Source organism: Punica granatum, chromosome 6, assembly GCF_007655135.1.
Source record: "Punica granatum isolate Tunisia-2019 chromosome 6, ASM765513v2, whole genome shotgun sequence".
NCBI classification, from domain to species: domain Eukaryota; kingdom Viridiplantae; phylum Streptophyta; class Magnoliopsida; order Myrtales; family Lythraceae; genus Punica; species Punica granatum.
The window spans coordinates 21,289,343-21,309,494 of NC_045132.1; the positions used below are offsets into that span (position 1 = coordinate 21,289,343).

At 39.4% G+C, this 20,152-nt stretch overlaps 3 protein-coding genes and 1 long non-coding RNA gene across 6 annotated transcripts; 1 reads left to right on the forward strand and 3 right to left on the reverse strand.

Annotated features, from left to right (window-relative positions):
• Positions 1-123: 123 nt before the first annotated feature.
• On the reverse strand, positions 124-4,968 carry LOC116210148 (probable methyltransferase PMT5). Of its 3 annotated transcripts, XM_031543969.1 has the most exons (11): positions 4,624-4,968; positions 4,352-4,423; positions 3,369-4,214; positions 3,132-3,267; positions 2,649-2,901; positions 2,329-2,554; positions 2,058-2,215; positions 1,642-1,945; positions 1,038-1,170; positions 715-922; positions 124-453 (listed from the first exon to the last, which is right to left on the reverse strand). In XM_031543969.1, the coding sequence occupies exons 3-10, from the start codon at positions 3,878-3,880 to the stop codon at positions 773-775; spliced, it is 1,872 nt and encodes a 623-aa protein (XP_031399829.1). In that variant the 5' UTR covers positions 3,881-4,214; positions 4,352-4,423; positions 4,624-4,968; the 3' UTR covers positions 124-453; positions 715-772. The 3 variants fall into 3 exon arrangements, with proteins under 3 accessions (XP_031399829.1, XP_031399828.1, XP_031399830.1); XM_031543968.1 differs by lacking the exon at positions 4,352-4,423 and having other exon boundaries at positions 4,624-4,967; XM_031543970.1 differs by lacking the exon at positions 4,352-4,423 and having other exon boundaries at positions 2,661-2,901; positions 4,624-4,966.
• Positions 4,969-6,699: 1,731 nt separating this feature from the next.
• LOC116210605 (protein KTI12 homolog) lies at positions 6,700-8,978 on the reverse strand. The gene is made up of 2 exons (XM_031544526.1): positions 8,822-8,978; positions 6,700-7,925 (listed from the first exon to the last, which is right to left on the reverse strand). Exon 2 carries the CDS (start codon positions 7,857-7,859, stop codon positions 6,951-6,953), a length of 909 nt encoding a protein of 302 aa, XP_031400386.1. The 5' UTR covers positions 7,860-7,925; positions 8,822-8,978; the 3' UTR covers positions 6,700-6,950.
• A 2,773-nt stretch (positions 8,979-11,751) lies between these two features.
• On the forward strand, positions 11,752-18,005 carry LOC116210604 (beta-glucosidase 40-like). Its single transcript, XM_031544525.1, has 13 exons — positions 11,752-12,149; positions 14,394-14,460; positions 14,678-14,736; positions 15,102-15,177; positions 15,296-15,367; positions 15,499-15,586; positions 15,783-16,038; positions 16,172-16,287; positions 16,404-16,615; positions 16,729-16,763; positions 16,969-17,071; positions 17,226-17,334; positions 17,432-18,005. Exons 1-13 carry the CDS (start codon positions 12,000-12,002, stop codon positions 17,604-17,606), a joined length of 1,518 nt encoding a protein of 505 aa, XP_031400385.1. The 5' UTR covers positions 11,752-11,999; the 3' UTR covers positions 17,607-18,005.
• Positions 18,006-19,623: 1,618 nt separating this feature from the next.
• On the reverse strand, positions 19,624-20,152 carry LOC116210606. Its single transcript, XR_004157530.1, has 2 exons — positions 20,009-20,152; positions 19,624-19,894 (listed from the first exon to the last, which is right to left on the reverse strand). It is a non-coding gene; the product is annotated as an uncharacterized LOC116210606 (long non-coding RNA).

Here is a 20,152-nt window from a genome sequence, read left to right on the forward strand (position 1 = left end):
GGCTTCTTCCCTTTTCGGATAAATTTTTTGGCCATAAATACTGCATTATGAGATTTGCAGCACAAATAATGTCGAGAGTGAACTTTGCTCACAATCGGTACAATCAACCACTCCAAAGTTCTATAATGCAAAGGAAGCTCTTAATTATAACTCTCACATTGAACGGATATATGGCATGTTTTCACAGTACAGATAGTATGGACCAGTACAAAATAATTGACTGAGAAAAAAAAAAGAAAAAAAGAGAGAGATACCAAAATTGCCTGAGAAAAAAAAAATCGGATGAAAGAATAGCTACACATGCATTGATGAAAATTGTATTTGGAATTACTTTCTTCGCCAAACCCACTGCTTTACAGCAAGCTTCAGTTTGACAATTTTTTGTCACATACATCATCTGATCTCGTGGAGCCATATCATACTTCGATGGAGCTTCTCTTGCTCCCACATGGTCTGGAAGAGATAAAATTTCTAGCATAATTAGAATCTTTCTCAAGTAATGTAAAATCTCATCCATTATTCTAAGCATGACACATCATTATTATGTTTTGAGCCTTTTTTTCTTTTCTATTTTCTCTCTTTCCCTGTCATGTTGCTCCTTAAATTAATTGCTTGCACCAGGCAGAAGAACTCATGAATCACTTGATCAACAAAACCTGGAAAACCCAAGAAAGCACTTCTGCAAGAAAATATTGCTGCAAATAAATAACTTACCGAAGCTAAAAACAATGTACAGATCTGTGCCAGTGAGGTGTCCCAGGGGCTGAATCGACTACTTTCTCACGAATGGCTTTTGACAAACAAGTAACCGCTGGTCACTCCCGTTCTGGAGGTCAATCACCCGAGCTTCCCAACGTATCTGACTAGCAAACGTCCTCGCCATCTCTATAGCTCGAACTTTATCACAGAGTACAATCCATCCCTGGCAACAATATGATAAACGGGCAAATTTTTATCACATGAATGAAGATGAATAGCCAATTTTCAACAGAATAAAGCACATGAGATAGTGAATGATCACGAGAAAACAAGATTACCTCAGGCCTCAGTATTCGGTCCATCTCCAACAATACATCCATCATACTGCACCTATGATGGCTCAGGTGTGAGAGGAGACCATTTGCGTGAAGCATATCATAAGTTCTGGGATATGTGGGGAATGGTTCACACCTGTAACCCAGAAAATACATCAGAAGTGGAGTATAATACAATTTTATTTCTCAACAATATTACTCAGAATTTTTCATAATATAATAATTAGAAATGTTCAAAAGAGTCTTATATGTTAACAAAGTCCCATTTGTTTCTGTTTTTGGTGCATTCATCTTGCTTTAAATCAATAAAAGAATAAGTTCCTATGAGACCAATTTTCCTGCCAATAGTCAAATTTGATGAATTAATATAGTGAAACTAAGGCAATCCAGTTATAGTCTTGGGATCAGCAATACGACCAAATATTCAATTCAACCACATGTTTATTTAAAAATTTATCAAAAATATGACATTGAAATAGAACTAATGTCAGATGCCAACTACGATACCCTACAGATAATAAAATATTTCAGAACACACAGAAGCATGGGAAAAACGCTTATAACAACTATGAACTGAGTATTAGGTAAGCAATAAGTTAGGGCTCACCAGTCATGCAAAACACCTGCAAAACCTTGATCAAGTATGAGAGGAAGCGTATTAGGAGCCCCAACTGGGACAACATTCATAACCCAAACTGATTTCTTCTCTTCCAAAAAAGCCCAATTCAGTCCTCCATAATGGGCATTCATGTCCATCACATTACGAACCATGTTGAATGGAGGCAATGGGTCTTCATCCCCCGGCCTCTTTGGGTGGTCAGAGAAAATCAGGGGAGTGAGCAGAGACCAATAATTCTTCAGAGCAGATCTTGACAGCTGTATGTCCTCATAATAGTCTCCAGGATGAACTCCTGTTATTGTAAGAGGTTTGATAAAGATGTTAGTACTTTCAATTCATTAGCTAAGGATAGTCAAAGCGAAAGGGAAATGTGGGAGAAATAACTTTCATGGAACAATACTTTCCATGGACTTCGAGGTCTTCTGGACTCAAAAGGAGACTAGATGAACGATTTTGGATCGGATTCCAGCGACTGCTAGAAGGCCCAGTTATGCACGAGACTAGCGGCTGATAGTACGATTGACTATCATGTCCTCTACAGACTGGTACAGAAGCCTGCTTGCTATAATACAAGAAGAACCAAAGAACGAGTTTAGAAAGCTTTCCAAGTTCAACCTAAAGTACTTGACTTTCAACTCTGCAGAATGAATCATTTGATTGTATATTTTCGCTCACCGGGAAGAGTAACATTGGACATCTGAAGTTTTCTGCCAAATAAAAGTCTCATCCTGCTGAGCCAAAAGAGTCCAACAGATTTCCTGCGTGATCGTTTCCAGTGGAGTAAACATGATTCTCTTCTTCATATTCACTGAGCTTCCGTTTGACTTCAGCGAGGGTGAGGTCAAGACAAAGTAACCTCCAGGCTTGAGGACCCGATCAACTTCTAAGAGTAACATTCCCTCTGTTGCACAGATCATCACAAGAAACTCCATAAGACAAAAGTCAAAACATGAAGCAGTGCAGTAGAAAGGTACCGAGTTCTCTCAGGAAAAGACCTGTTTGAGTACCTTTCTCATCCCAAACAACACCGCATTGGGCACAATGAACCATGTCGAAAGATAATGATGGGTATGGAAGCTGTTTAGAGATGAAGTTCCCAATCATCGCTGGAAGACCTCTCTCAAGAGCCAATTGAACTTGACTACCAGTTGCCTCGTATTCCGCAATACAAACAGCCATTACCTTCAACGATAGGAGGTGAGATCCAAAACTACCAAAACCACACCCGATATCTAAAACTGTGCGAACCTGCAGAAGACATGGGAAAAGAAATTTGTTTGTAAACGCACCTTTCTTATAATGTTTTAAAATGGATGATAAATCAGTTACAACACAACCAAGGATACATGTATAAATCAAGTCACTGACATAGGAAAATCATATCTAGTACAATAGGGATTTTTTTCTAAGTGTCTAACAACCTGATGATACCAAGAAATAACAAACAGAAATAACTCCCAGAAAATGGAATGACTTACTCCAGCTTGAATGAAGTCACTGTCACTTCCTAATCCTAGCATCTCTGCAATTTGACGAGAATAATCTTTGACGCCATCAAAGATTGACCCATCATCAGAGTGGAATGCGATCTGATTCTCTTCTAGGAGCATCATCCTGGAATATTTGTATTTCAAAAGATCAAACTGAAGATAAGTAAACCAGCACATTCTGGCACATTACTGGAATACACGAAGCAGCAAGAATGGTATAATGACCTTTTAGTCATGCTTCCAGATGAGAGAAATTGGTCTTTGGTTATCTTCACATTTCCGCTCCATATCACATCCCTACCAGCGGGCCATCTCAGAGGGGTCTTATACTCTTTCGGTGGACGAACCAAACATTTCTCTTCAACTCTTGACAGCTCGCAATGCCGATCGAACTCCTCACCATCCTTATACCCAGCCAATAGATTAGCGGAAACATTGTAGCACGGGACAAAGTTCTCTCTTTCTTTCCCACAAAGACTGAACTCCTTTTGTTTACTAGCACCTGATGAGAGAGACCTCAGCTCCAAATAATCGACAGCTGCCTGCTCTTTTAGCCTTCTATAGTTTGTGTATATGTCAGGTCCTGAAGTTGAAGCCACAGCGTCGAACGCATTCGAGGAAGAAGATCCCAAAACAGTGATTAAGGCTAGAACACTTATGAGGCACAAGAGCAACCAGCTCAAAGGTGGTCTGGGCCCTAAGAGTAGAGTTAGTTTATTAAACCAGGGGCTTCTCATGTCCAAAATTTGCACAGACCAATTTCAGAAACCAGGCTGCAGATTCAGTAAAGCGCCGCTCCAGTAACTACGAGAGCCAAAACCCAGTGCTAGCATACAAGTCTTTGTATGATATTCCTGCGGAACTGGACAGTTCCTATGAGCATTGAAACCACTCGATTGAGATTCCTGCACCCCCTTTTTCTGACACCAGATAATGCATAAACCGGACGTGACACAATAAAAGCTCCCAAAGCGGCAGTATTCGCCAGAAGTCCACCGTGAAATCTAGAAGGTAAGTTGATGACCAAACCTGAGATCAAGTCAACCGGAACTTCAATGCTCCCTGGTATCACTGCAAAACAAGAAAATCCGAAATCAAAAGCAAAATTTTTGCAACAAAAAACAGCTGGGACTTCGAAATCAGCCGCGCATACTGAGAATCCTAATGGAACAAGAAGAGGACGACAGAAGCTCAGTTCCGGATCTCACTGCTCAGAGAAAAGTCAACAGCTAACAGAATCACCGGAACACCATTTGATCCCCTCAATGCTCCCGCCTCCCCTAAACAGAAAAACCAAGAAAAACGAATTTCCAAAATCCCATCTTTCATTTTTGTGGTTTCCAAGCCAAAATCATGAGGGGTAAACATCGGATCTCGAAAACGAAGCCGACCCAGAGAGATCAGATCGAAACCACTCTCTCTGGGTCGCATACAGAACATCGAGGATTTGCTAAAGCAATCAATGGTAGCAATTACTTACATTTTCGTGTGCCATGAATGGTGTCGAGAGGATGATGACAGTTTGTGGGTTGGCTGTTGAACTGTGAGAGAATGGTTCATTCATTCAATTCAATTGCGGTTGTAATCAAGAATTGCGCAATTCTGCAGAAGAAATTGAGGAATGGGGGGGATTTCTATATATAGGAAGGGGTTGAGTGCAGTTTCTTGCTAGTTAATTGGGCTTTATATATATATATATATATATATCAGTGACTGAGTGCTGAAGAAGAGGAGGAAGAAGGAGGAGGAGGAGGTGGGTATACTGATTGATTGAGAATCGCCAATCGGATCCGAAAGCTCGCACATTTAGACGAACCAAACACGGAACAACAAAAACAGCAGCAGCAGCACGACAAATATTTTTCCTTTTTCTTTTTGGTCTTTTAGTTTTTTTACTTGATTAATAATTTTTCATTTTAATATTCTAAAATTTCTTTAAGCAAATAAAAGATTAAATAAATAAAGGAGGAAAGACTTGCGGGAATAATTGTAATTTTATTTATAGTGCTTCGACTTTTTGGAGTTAATTACATTGGAAACTCTTTTTTTTTTAACAGAAAAATTGCAAACTTCTCGGCTTGTTCTAGCAAATACCACGGCAAGATGACAAATGCTAACATCGTACACGAGTGTGATGGGGCGATGCAAGCTAAATCGAGGGCGTAGATGCAAGAGCGAATGAGTAAACTGCAGCGATTGAATCTAAGATGTTAATCGTATTTCAATGTATTTTCTGAGTTCAAACATCTATTTAATGTGCCCAAATAGAATAAGAACATATCCATTTAACGTAGAAAAATTCAAAAGATCAGAACCTCTTCAAGTGCGTCTGATGAAGAGCTAATTCATAGGTAATCTTCTGCTTTTCACCCCAGTAATGCTATAAATCCGTTCAAATAATTGAACTATCTAGTTACAACTATGCGTTTTCATATAATTTCCTCAATTTTATCGAATATTCTTTTTTTTTACATTTCATAAAATCCACAACACATTAAAAACGATAAAATGGCAGTTTCAAACTTTTTTCTGAAAATGTTAAAATAAGTGTTAATTCCTTCTCAATCATGATTTTCAAGAGGGGGGTTTGAGACAAACGAGCATGTGTCATGGCTTTCTTAATTTTGTTAATCATAAAGTTAGAACTGATGATTATGTGACTGCCAAATGGAATGCAAAAGGATAAATTTGTCAAAGGACATTATAGAAAAGTTGTCCAGTCAGGCTGTCACCAGCCGGTCTGGTACTGATAGCTTCGGTTGTTACCGTTTTCACCTCCATCCTGTGGGTCCCACAGAAATTAATTTTATTTCCCTTCCCCATTTAATCTCATCCCATTATTCCTTAATTATATTTATTTTTTATTCCTCAATTACTTATTTTTTTATTTTATTTTACCAAATTATTTGATTGCTTTTCATTTCGCTTTCCAATGATGAGATAAGCTAAAATTATTCCCCCCTTATCTCCTCTTTCATACCTGTATACTACTTTTTTTTTTTTGACTAGATAATACGGTGAGCTGGAGGAATGATAACATTGTTGTCTTCATTTACATTATGTTCCGGCTTTCCTATTTAATCGCAAATCAGACGATATGAACGATCAACGTAACTGGCTCTGTCAGTATAACACAATTATGGGTCTAATATAATTCACAAAAACTGGAGATAATCTCAGACCCATGACAAATAGTTAATTCTAACATGCCTCTCGAATATTCGAACTCGAGCTACAAATCATAAGGGACTTGACCACTAAACCATCACCCATATATACTACTCAGGTACATCTAATTCCACTTAACATTGTCTGTTTCTTTTCTGCATATATACTCCTTGGATACGTCTATTCCACTTAACATTGTTTTCTGCATACATAAAACATTTCGTGCACTTCACTTATTGTCTGCAAATCATTCGGTACTCGCCGAACTTCCGAATTTGATTCCGGGAGAAGTAAGAGTATAAACTAGAGGTCGCGACTTATACCTTGAGTACTAGCATGTCTCAGTTTCACTGTCGTGAATGAACATCAGGGAGCGCGAATAGCGGTATGTATGTTACAACTTCTGACCATCATAATCGTTACAGGAAGTAATCCCGATGTTTGCCCGAGTGACGAGCATGTTGCCAAATCCTAATTCAGTTATCAGACCATTGGAAACTTGAAAGGCGAAAATGACTGGAACTAGCCTTATCTGAGTCCAGCACAAAAGCTCTAAACAAGAATATGAGCAAAATTGTGGTACAGCAGCAGCCAGAACGAGTTATGGTACAACTAAGGAAAAATTCTTGGTTCGAGGTTTCAAGAGTTCCCCAGTTCTCGGTTCAAATAGTCAACAAACATCCTCTTAGCACTGTCCGCATCAGAAGGCGGCGGGGCCCCGCTCAAACTAGTCTGTCCTGTCAACTTTATAAAGGTCCTCCGGAGCCGCCTCAGCTCAGGCAGTCCTACTGGCCTCGAAATATCAATACTCGGTAGCCCTTCCCCGAGTACAATCCCATTTAAGGGGCCGCCATGTGCTTGGGACTGTGCTTCAACAATTGCATTAATCACTTCCTGCGTAGCTCTGTCCAACTCATAAAGGGAGTTCGCCTCAGAAGCCCGAGTGGTCTGTGTGGCGATTGTGGGTTGCAGAATTTTCACATCGCGAGTCTTTGAGTCTACCCTTTTCGTCAAGTAAGAAACCGCCTCTATGATAGTAGGAGATGATTTATCGACTCCTCCTTTATCCGGTGACAGTTCAAACAAGGGAGAGTCCCACCGGTTTCTCCTATCAGGCCGCTCAAATCTCCTCACAAGGTCTTCAAATATCTTCTCATTGTACGAAGCTTCTCCCTTCTCTCTCTGCTCCTCGTTCCATTTCCGACAATGGGACTCTTCGACATCACAGAAAACCACACAGTATCTTATGCCTGATGCGCGAGCCAAGCACCACAATTCATAGCGGTAACCCTTGATGTTGTTCAAAGAATCGACTATGATGATGCTGTCTTTCGAACATGAACGATCAACTTCCGAGCGTAGAACGCCTCTCAGGTTCTTCTCTGAGGGCATGTCAGCGTAGCTCTGGTTCCGATCAAGGTGGAATGAAGCTTCATTAATTATCCGTACTGCTGGTTTGGATTCCGATTCTTTGAGTGCTTCCGATAGGGAGAGAGCAGCAGTTGATTTCCCGCTGCAGGGCTGCCCACAGATCACAACGAGTGCCATTTTTCTGGGGAATAAAACAAATGGAGCTCCTTCACAGAGCTCGAGATGACTCGGGGCTTCTTTTTCCTGCTCACAGTTCGAAACCATCAGTGAGATTCATATGGCAACTTAACCAAGACATGATGATGTAAATCTTCTTACTTAATTCTTCATCGTCTAAGTCCCTACAAAGCCTAATTTCGCTTTCTTTGGCCCTAATTGCTAGTGTAAACTGCACATGTTGCCATTTTTCAACTACTCTGCAAGCAGAACAGAGATACACACGCACACTTCAATCAACCTTAAATTCTACGAATAACCAACATATTTAATTTGACTTATAAACCAGCAAACGCAACAGTGGCGAGCTTGTTGCTGAAAGCCCGAAAACACATATATAACATGCCTGTTCAATGCTAAAACAGTCATTAAGCTGTTAGAATAGAAGATCACTAATCAAAGAACATTCAACAACGAGCCAACCCATTTCAAGCCAACACGAAAACACCTAAAATCTCGAAGCACACATCTCCTTCGATCCCCGCAATTCCTAACTGAGCAGGTTCATGAGCCATTTACTAAACAAACTCTCAATCACTTATGAGAAATTTGATTTTAACTTTTAACTTTACCTTTAACGCAACGTAACATTTCCCAAGTCAAATTTATAATCACATCTCATTTGTCCTTTTCTACAATCAAAATCAAAATCAAAATCAAAGTAACTTTTAACCCTGAATCCAAACGGCCCTTAAGCTCTCACTTGCAAGGATCCACCAACAGTAAACGAAAAAGCAGCCTCTCCTTAATTCGAACAGATTGGCTATCGAATCACTTGCGAATTAGCAAGAGAGCAAATCTCCAATCAGCAAAGAAGAAGTAGAATTGATCAGAATAAGAACTAGAAAGATACTGAGGAGGGCCGCGAGAGAGAGAGAGAGAGAGAGAGAGAGAGAGAGGGAGAGAGAGAGGAGATTACTCACACGGAGATCTGCAAATCTGAACAGAAGCCAGAGGGGAGACCATATGCACCCGAACACCTGCTGGCCGCTGCAATCTCAAGCTGAGCAGCAGAAGTACCAAAGCCCTTCACTGCCCGGGGAAGAAGAAGAACATTTTTCTTTTTCTCTATTTTATTTTATTTTTTAATTCTTTTTCGGCTTCTTTCTTTTCAGGAAAAAGAGATTAATTTATAGGCCCAGTTAAAAGCCCATACTAGGCCCAGATAAAGCCCATTACTGGAAGGAGAAAGTGACTCCCTGGGCCCAATTCGACGCTACACAATTCTTGCCGTCACAAAACTGAAATATCGGATGTACTTTCTCGATAGATTGAGCAATTGAAAGTGCTATCTTGCTGTTGGAGACTAACATCCTCGGCCTAAGTCTGTTTTTGAAGGACATATATGTCCCAGTAAATCCCAAGAATCGTGAATGTAAGAAGTTTTCATATTAAAAGGTTATCTCTTACCATATTACGTACCGAAAAATTGATGCAAGTTCGAATTTTTAAGTTAAGAATGCATTCTTTGAATTGAACACTTAATGAGTTATGACTCACAAGCTTAAGAGTAAAACTTTGGCAACATGCATGCATATAAAGAATGACTCCTCTTGGAAAGGATAGAAAGCGCACTAATCTAAAATTAGCAAAACTTAATTAAGCAAGGGTAGATTTCTTGTTAACTTCCTACCGTAGGCAGCTCTTTAAAGCAAGTAATTTTACCAATATAAAATGCACCTTTTTTATTTTTCCGTAAAGCTACAATGTCATTTCAATTTATTAGTTAAGATTAATTTTCATTTGGGAGTTGTCGTGAGATCCTTATATGAAATTCGGAGCTCCTAAATTGTACTCAGAATAAACGACACCAAGTGGTATTTACTAACAGTCCCGGAAGGTCGTGATTTTTTTTTCTTTTTTCACACTGATTTTTTTTAAAAAAAAATCTTGATGATCACATGGAGTAACCATGAATTTGTGATTGTGAGGAGAAGGAAAGAAAAAGGAAGAAAAGTTCACGGCAACGGGGAAGACAAAAGCAGAATCCACTTGGAGTTGATAGAAAGGTTTAAGAGTAGAGAACACATTCCTTAAATGGAAGTCCAACCCAAACATTCCAACATAAGAAAAAGACAGCACACGTGGGTGAAAACCTCTCAAGTGTGTATGAGCATTTGCTTCACACAATCGCATTACTTGATAAATCATCATTAACATCCAAACAAAGTGCTATCATCCCACAACTCAACAGATTAATCAATTCGGCTTTTTCTAGAAGTTGATCTGCATAAGAGATCCTGTCATTGTATCATGCAAGAGCACCAATAATGATCCAAACCGAAGATTAGATTGGAGTGTACCCTTTACTTCGATATCTCATGCCATGTAATTGACATCCAAAAATTTGCGTATGGCATAAGTTAGTGGCGTGATTGGTGAAACGCCAAAGAAGCAAATGTCTACTGCGCCCTTAAAAAAATGAGACTTTTATATATCACATGATTTTACATTTTTTTCAAATCTATCGTATACTTTTAAAATTATCAAAAATATTCCATGATTTATATTTTTTTCAAATTTATCCCGACATTATATTTTTAGTTAATGAAATGTAAGTAGACTCTAAATCTATCCCATAATTTTAATTTATTTCTCAAATTTATCCTATAATTTCAATTTTTTTTCAAATATATTCCGAGTAAAAGGATCACAGTGGCAAGATTGTTAAATGTTGATGGAAAAGATAAGAGCGGGATAGATTTGGAAAAAAATATAAATCATGATATATTTTTGATAATCTTAAAATTATAGAATAAATTTGAACAAAAGGGAAATCATAACATATAATAATTTGTCAAAAAAAAAATAAAGTACGTAGAGAAAGACAAAAAATGTCAAACTAAGCAATTATTAATTATTCATTAATCTTGACGAGATAGATCATTCGGCTTTTCCCATGATCATTTACTCACTGTGCTAAATGCTAATCCAACGCGGATTGCTCAAGCGTGCACGCCAGACGAGACGATTCGAAGCAACGGAATGACGGGCTCCACGTGTTTGCATATTAGTGGAGCGTGATGTGCACGAGCCTCAAGGAGGGTGGAGCTGATGAGCAATTTCCTGAGGGGGAAAGAATAGGAATATCGAAGGTTATGAATCCTATGAGTTATGATTAGAAGACACCGAAGCAGTTAATTCCAACATAGAACAAGGCTCATTAAAAAAAAAAAAAAAAGGTGTAGAACCAGGAAAGCAATGGGTTCGATGGATCACGTTAATCCACATGCCGAATATTTGATTCTTCGTATAATATAGTGATCTTAATTATCTCAAATTCTGAATCGGTCATTTGGACAGTATTTTATGATTATATTCGAAAAGTCCTTTTATCCCACAAGAAAAAAAGTGCACCGCATACATATTTGATAGCATTCAAACAAATACATTTTATCAACTTTGATTCTTTACCCGGGAAATTAACAGAAATAGTTTACACCGCATGCTCTAAGGTTGCGGCATCTTCTATTTCGTGAAGAGACCATATTTGCTTCTCAGAGAAATTCATGATGGATGGAGCGAATAGATGTTAGTCGGCGAAGATAGTCACTAGCTACCTCTAAAGTTTTTAGCCGTGTAAGGAAACTTTTATGCATTCTACTCTCGATTGATGGTATGTCCAATCATCTACCTTTGCCACCCTTCGCTTCCGAAATTCAACTCTATACCTTCTCATTCTAAGGTTTCGCGCTCCCTCTCCCTCTCCTTCAACTCAAACATCGATTCAGAAATTAACTCCCAACGTGCATAATCTGCAGGCATGTTTCAGGAACTTTGGATTCTCGTGGTTCTCGACGATAATACCATCTAAGTCGGGTAATTAAGTGACGGGGCGTAAGAGGCAAAGTGATGTGTATGCTTTTTTTGGCTCTTATACTCTTACAAAAGGAAAGAAATTAGGGGGGTGTACGTGTGAATGGAAGACTCCCCACACTGCGCACACAAATTGAATTGATTCCTCACGGATCCATCCGCCACCTTCGCAACTCCATTCGGTCCCCACTAAAAAGGACCCCTCTCAGTCCACACTCATCCTCCTCCTTCACCACTAAACAAGACCTTCAACTCCTCCTCCTCCTCCTGACGTGTTAGAGAGACATGGAGGTCTCGAGACAAGGGATTGTTTCGGTCATGGCGGTAGCTTTGTGGATCCAAATCATGAGCGCATGCTCTGCGGTGGAGGCTACCATTAGCAGAGGGAGCTTCCCGAAGGGTTTTGTCTTCGGCACTGCCTCTTCGGCCTTCCAGGTTCGGACTCTATCCACATCTCCCTTTCTCACACACTCTCTCTCTTTCTCCCCAGCAAATTTCCTTGTAAACGGTGTCGATCGATCCAGTTTGATGTGACATGGTGTCGCTATAACCTTGTCCGTGTATTGATCGCTCTAGTTTGCATTTCCATTATCTGGGTATGTTGGCAACTTGACGCTTTCATCATCTCATATTTACTTGTCCATAACTTGTCCATGTATCGATCGATCTAGTTTGATGTCCCCGACTTTTGCATTGACCGGAGGTGGATCCAACCGAAACCTAATATATATGTGACTATGTATGTTCTTTCTAACGTCGTCTATTTACCTATTCAAAATATGACAATATGAGGTCAAATCAATTGGTACAGTGTCTCCTTGGAAAATGGCGGTCCACGACCACGAGGTCACCACCGACGAACTTGTAGTCGAGATCTGTGGACGCTTCTGACTCACCGTTATAATGCCATGGAGGGTTTTTTTAAAAAATTAAATGAGTAAAAATATCCCGAAATTCGCTCTTCATTTTAAATTTATTTTGAAATATTCACTTGTGTGCCGTTGTCGTCAATCGTCATTTTTCTCCTCGACCGCTGTACTTCGATGCGAACCTTTGAAAGGTCGCAGTAGCTCATGACCTCTGGCTACTCCGATCGCTGTCGAAATTGCCGTTGGGTGTAAGTTCTCTAGCAAAGGATTTGAAATTGACTAGGTACATATGTTAGGCATTGTCATGCAATTTATCCATGAGCTTTCCTTTCCTTTTGTTTATTTTGTTTTTTTCCATTTTAATAGATTTCTTTGAGGAGTACACTTTAGTACTAAATATATTTTTTTTGGTGTCAACCTTTGGTATCCGGAAGTCGAATTAGGCCCTAGCTAATCCAATTAAGTCGGGTCGGCCCATTAAGAGGTAAAACTCTCTCAGCGTAGATTTTCTGCATTTACAAGAACACGAATCTCAGATCTTGCTTAAGCGGAACAAGCATTTAACCAATATATTCTGATCTCCAATTTTACAGGAAGAAAAAGTTGAATTAAGGAGATATTTTAATATATATGTGTAGGTTTATTTTTAGTTTCGACTCCTGTGGTTCCATAAGTCCCATAAACCAATAGAAAATCAGGTGTTCATATCCTAAAAATCTTTATATGAGACAATGCATGAAATTTGATAGTACTTGTACATCGTATTTAAGGCGCACCCAGATTTAAACCGGAATACGAATTGCAACAACAATGGTTGATAACATCCATCCTTGATTATTAAACTAAATAATAATGTTAGTAGACAAAATGTCAGATCCGATATATTTTACTTACATTAAAGAGGCGCGTTGGTCTGATAAGAAAAAGATGATACGTGCACAAAAAGTCTTCGAGCAGATCTCAAGAGATTGCAGTTTCGGTGACGTTCCATTGCTTTGGTGAAACTCCATGGCCTAAAACACGAAGGGAAGTTGAATCCAGGGGTTTAGGGGTGTGGGCCGACCCTCCGACACCCAAGTAAGAGAGGATTATAAAGTGAAAACGTAATGGTAGAAAAGTGTAAAAGCTAATTAGCAAAAGAGGAGTCTAAAGAGGAAAGGTAATGTAGGAAAGTATAAAAGTTAACTAGTAAGAGTTAATTATACCTGGCATGGCAAAAGGTGTAACCTAAATATTTATTGACTTACGTGGGGCAGTGGTCTAGTCAGTCAATCGAGATCTCGAGTCTCCTATTAGGATATGCGTAAGTTGTTGGTTCCAATATTTTGGGCGACCTAAGTTGGTACCTGGGATGGTCATTTGTTGGTGAACTTAGGTAATATCCATATCACTATATATTGAAAAGAAATAAATACAGAATAATGTGTATCACTACTCTATTCCGGCATTACCAATTAAACAACTATCACACTAAATAAAAATACAACAAAGTCCCGTGAGAAATCTTTGGGCGGACAAGGTTGACTGAAATTAGAATCACGGCCCCCCGCCCGTGGATTATGGAACACAATAACTTGTGATGTGGGTCCATAGTTGACTATCCAACATCATTGAAAGCTAACATAAGTAATTTTTCAGCGACTTCATGGTGACATATGATGCTTAGAATTTGCTATCGACTCTATATATTCCTGGAGGAGATAGACTATATGTTTCGTATTGTTATAAGGTTCGATTATTATTATTATTTTTTTGGGTGGAGAAGGCTCGATGTTGCACTAAATATGTATTTTGTCTCAATCAATTTTAGTACGAAGGAGCAGTCAATGAGGATGGGAGGGGACTCACAGTGTGGGACACTTTCGCCCATAAATCTGGTAATAACCTCCTTTTCTATATATGCTCAATGCTATTATGGCAATTATTGTCCTCATGAATTGGTTCATTAATTAGATTGAAAAAGATCCATTGCACCAGCATTACCTTTCGAATAATAATGATAAAAAAAAAAAATTCCATTCCATAGGTCCAATTTTTTTTACGGATGACTGACTGTGTGCAACTTGACTAATTACCTTGCATATGTGATTGCAGGTAAGATATCCGATTTTAGTAATGCGGACGTTGCTGTGGATCAGTATCACCGCTACGAAGTAAATCCCTACCCATGACTATTGTTGTTTTCATCATTCCTGTTACCTACGCACCATTTTCTCGTTAAAGAGCTTAAAGCATTAACAATCGTACCATTACTTGATACTCTTTCTCAAGGTGCATGTCGTCCTTCACTCGTGCATAAAGTACTAGGAATAATACTCGTAACAGAGATGGACAGGATAGTTAATAGAATGTAATGGAGGTGGCACGACTTAGAACTGCACAATGCATCAAGTACAATTTCAATGTTCGTTCTTGCGTGTAAGCCGAGCTTGACAGATGCAGATCGAACCAATAATAACTTGAAACAAGAAACCACAGCCAATGTACATGATACATCCTCATTGTATATTTTTGTCAGGAGGACATTCAACTCATGAAAGACCTGGGAATGGATGCCTATAGATTTTCAATTGCTTGGTCCCGTATATTCCCCAGTAAGTTTCCTAAGTTGGCGCCTTCTTTCGTTTGAATTTCACATCTCGGCAGACATGGTCTGGTGATGATTTTCTTTTCTTACCGACCTTTTCTAAGCCGATGCATATTATTTAATAGATGGAAGTGGAGAAATCAATGAAGCCGGAGTCAACCATTACAACAAGTTCATCGATGCATTACTTGTGAAAGGTAGATGGAAATTCATACTCCTGAATCACTGTCTCGTGGAATTATGATCATGAATATTTTTTGCTTAGTTCTGCTCTATGTGTTTTTGTATGGTTGGTGATACAGTTGAAAAAATCGATTTACATCTGCAGGAATCGAGCCCTACGTGACCTTGTATCATTGGGATCTCCCTCAAACCTTAGAAGATAAATATTTGGGGTGGCTTAGCCCGGAGATCATGTAATTGCAATAAGCTAAGCTTTCATTTCATCTCTTTGATCGGACAAACTTCTCCGCATTCAAAATTTGTTAAAGTATTGTCGCTTAGGATTGTCACGAACCGCTTTGGATCATATCGTAGTGTGACTAGAATCAATACAATTTTCAGTAAGGATGCGAGAGCTGCATAATTTGACGTGCTATTTCTAAATTGCAGAAAGGACTCCGTGACATTTGCGGAGACTTGTTTTGAAAAGTTTGGGGACAGAGTGAAGCACTGGATTACGTTCAACGAGCCCCACACGTTTGCCATTCAAGGGTACGACGTGGGCCTACAGGCACCACCAGGCCGTTGTTCGGTCCTACGGCTCTTCTGCAGGGCCGGAAACTCGGCATCTGAGCCTTACATTGTCGCCCACAATGTCCTCCTCTCTCATGCAACTGCAGTCGATATTTACCGGAAGAAGTATCAGGTACTCACTGCAAATAACCTCACAGCTTAGCCCAAGCAGTAGCAACGATATTATGCAGTATTATAAGTACGTGTTCTTGGTCATTTCTGGAATTTTTCATTTTGTATTGAGCGAGAAAATTTCCTTTTTGAAGCAAAAACAACAAGGGTCAGTCAGCATGTCATTCGATGTGATGTGGTTTGAACCTGCAACGAACTCAACTGAGGACATCGAAGCAACTCAAAGAGCCCAAGACTTCCAGTTTGGCTGGTAAATCTTCACTTTTCTTCACAAAATTTATCTTACAAAGTATGTATAAACTTCACATATAACGTTTTTCCCGCAAAGTGATGTTCAGGATTGCCAAATTTTCTTATGCTTCGCAGGCTTTTGGATCCCTTGATGTTTGGGGACTACCCGAGCTCGATGAAGACTCGAGTGGGGAGCCGATTGCCGAAGTTTTCCCAATCCGAATCTGCCCTTGTTAAAGGATCATTAGATTTTGTGGGAATCAATCACTATACAACATACTATGCTAAAGCCAGCATATCCAATGCCTTCAATGATTCTCTTGAGGACTCTGGTGCCATCACTCAACGTAAGCAATCAAGACCTTAATTATGAGATCTGATGCAATATTCTCGCCTTTTCACCAGGAATCCTTCTCCGATGTGCTCTAACTGGTTGCTTTTGATGTGTTAATGTTCTCAGCATTCAAAGCTGATTTCAAGCCTATTGGTGACAGCGTATGTATTTCCGTTTTGCACAAATCTCTCATGTCTATTGGGAAGTGCTCTTTGAAAATTATTTCTGGAATCAGTTGAAAGCAAAGTGATCTCGGAAAACCACATTGACTACCAGAAACACTAACCACTGCTGGAAATTCATGCTGTGCTTTAAGTTATTGAGCTTCAAATCTACAACTCAACGAATTAGATTCTCAACCTGCAGGCAAATTCCATATGGCTGTACATAGTACCCCGCTGTATCAGGAGCTTAATGAACTACATCAAGACCAAGTACGAGAACCCTTCCGTCATCATCACCGAAAATGGTAAAATAATTATGCTTTTGCCTGTTCATATGTATATTGTTTTTCCAATGCACATAATCAAGTCCTAAAAATAGGAGGCTGTGCCAGAAAACTTCTTCCTCCCATTGGCTTGCTTGATTCGGTTTTCATTTCATTTCATTTCACGGAACTGCAGGGATGGATGACCCGAACAACCTGCTAATCTCAATCAGAGATGCATTAAAGGACCAGAAAAGGATCAAGTACCACAATGACTATCTCATGAACTTACTGGCAGCGATCAAGTAAGTTACGGCCTTCTCGCATTCTGGCAGTCATCATTTATAACCAGCAGCATCTATTTGCCAACAAAGATCTGTTCTGCCTCTGGGATTGGTGCAGGGAAGATGGGTGCAATGTGAAAGGATACTTTGTATGGTCACTGCTCGACAATTGGGAATGGGCTGCGGGTTACACTTCAAGGTTCGGTCTTTACTTCGTGGACTACAAGGACAAACTCAAGAGATACCCAAAGGACTCGGTTCAATGGTTTAAGAACTTCCTGGCTTCAACATAAGAAGCAATGTTGGGCCATTCTAAAGATGCTGTAGCTGTGAATTTTTGTACACAAGTGAGTGCCTACATATACAGACGGGGGGAAGTGGCGGGACATAAAAGGCAAATTGATGTATGCTATGCCTTTCTTGGTTCTTCTTCAACATGCAGAAGAGTTATCGACTTGGCTAATTTCATATTGTTTGATACTTCTTCTCCTTAATTAAGGTCTCCAGTTCAAGTCTTTAATTGAGAAACTCAACTATTGAAAGAGCTGCAGTTTGGTAGACTGGATAAAGAGGAGGATAGGATTCTGAAATCCTAATCTTACGTTTAGTTATGACAGAATAGGTTCGAGATCGAGATTTGTACGGATATAATTATTAATGAGCTAAATGCCAGGAGGCGAGTTTAGCGGATATTTTATCTTGTAATGATCAAATTGCCCATGCAAAAATGTCTAATATACAAAACATGCCAGTTGAAGATAGAACTGAGAGAACTGATGAGTCTTGATGCCTACAACCACAGCTGACTCGAGGTCATCGCCGTGCCTAGAGGTCGTCAATAACCTAGCCTGGGTAGTACTGGTCAACAAAGGGCTGCCATCGCCCGGAAAGAATAATGTGTTCAGTTTTTGCTCGAGGACTAGCAAAACACTAAGTTCGGAGGTGTGATGACTCTTGATAATTGGAGTTCGTTATTCTTCATTGTGCATGAACTCCGGTTAGTTCTTTGATGAAGTTCATGTTTTGCATGGTTTTTATGTCAAGTATGATGAAGTATGGTGTCTAATGCTGCGTTTAGTTTCAAAGTATGATTTTAAAATCAGATTTTAATTTTGAAAAAGAGTAGTATAAATGGAACCCACTCTTTGACTTTGTATAAGTTATTTTGTTTTGTTGTGGAAAAAGAGTGATATAAATGAAATCCATCATTTGACTTTGTATGAGTTATTTTGTTTTATTGTGAGTAGAATTAAGTTAAAGTGTAATTTTAAAATCACATTGTGAAACCAAACAAAGCACTATTTTAGTCTCGTTTTGCACGTGATAGGTGCAGCAAGGAGCAATGGACAGATTGCTTAGAATTGCAACACTCGCATTTTGGAGTTGCATGGCCGGAGCTGCTGCAGAAGAAGAAGAATGACTAGTAGGCTCAGAGTTGGAACGCCCACTTTTGTAAGTAGGAACGCAGACTGTTCTGTCCCTATTGCCCCAAAACCGACATACTTTATGTGAGTCAACAATTGTAGGCCCCTTTGGTGATGAAATGGACAAGTTGCACCCTCGATGTGCCCTTATTAACGAGGGTGACGACAAACAAATTATTTTTGGGCGCTCTATGTAATGGAAGCCTAGGCATGAAGGAAAGGGGAGGAGACATCCCTCACATCATCATCTCTCCTCTTGTTCGTGAGAAGAAAAGGGGAGGAAGGGCAGCTGCAAAACAGGGCAGAACATAGGAGGAAGAAGGACACATCACGCCAAGAAAGGGGAGAAGAATCGAGCAAGGAATAGAGAAACACGCTTGAACTCCTCCTTTCATTTCCTTATCCTCTTCCTTTTGCGATCCTGAACTAAACTAATTTATAGGGTTTCGATGTAACTCGATGTTGAGTTAACTTCATGCTACTCTTCTAACGTGTTTCTTGAATGAATTGAAGTACTTATTCCATTCAGTGCTTAAAGAGTGTGATTATTTGAGCATAATGAATCTATTTAGATTATGATTCCCACAGAAATATAGAGAGTTGATTTAAGTAGATATATCTCCTAACAACTCGAAAGATAATAGGATAGGGTAGTATATGCGGTCATTTTAAGAACTCGGGAAGGAGACTAGGAGTGCAGTTACGGGAAAATCAAGGGAGGTCGAGACCCTAGATTTTCTCATAATTGCTTGTCATGAAGTAATATCCTTCGTTACTTGCTAGTTTATATTGTTTTATTCAGCTCATCACTCATAAATATTGACTGGCTTAGACTTCTATTAGGGTATGCAAATTTTAGTTTTTAGCGGTAATTTTAGAACAATTCTCCGTGCTAAAACAGTCATTAAGCTGTTAGAATAGAAGATGATTAATCAAAGAACATTCAACAACGAGCCAACCCATTTCAAGCCAACACGAAAGCACCGAAAATCTCGAAGCACACATCTCCTTCAATCCCCGCAGTCCCCAACTGAGCAGGTTCATGAGCCATTTACTAAACAAACTCTCAATCACTTCATAGTTCTTTAAGCTCTCATTTGCAAGGATCCACCAACAATAAACGAAATGGAAGCCTCTCTTTAATTCGAACAGATTGACTATCGAATCACTCGCGAATTAGCAAGAGAGCAAATCTCCAATCAGCAAAGAAGAAGTAGAATTGATCAGAATAAGAACTAGAAAGATACTGAGAGAGAGAAGCGATTACTCACACGGAGCTCTGCAAATCTGAATAGAAGCCAGAGGGAAGACCATATGCGCCCGAAGTACCAAAACCCTTAACTGCTCGGGGAACAAGAAGAACATTTTTCTTTTTCTCTATTTTTTTTTTCTAATTCTTTTTCGGCTTCTTTCTT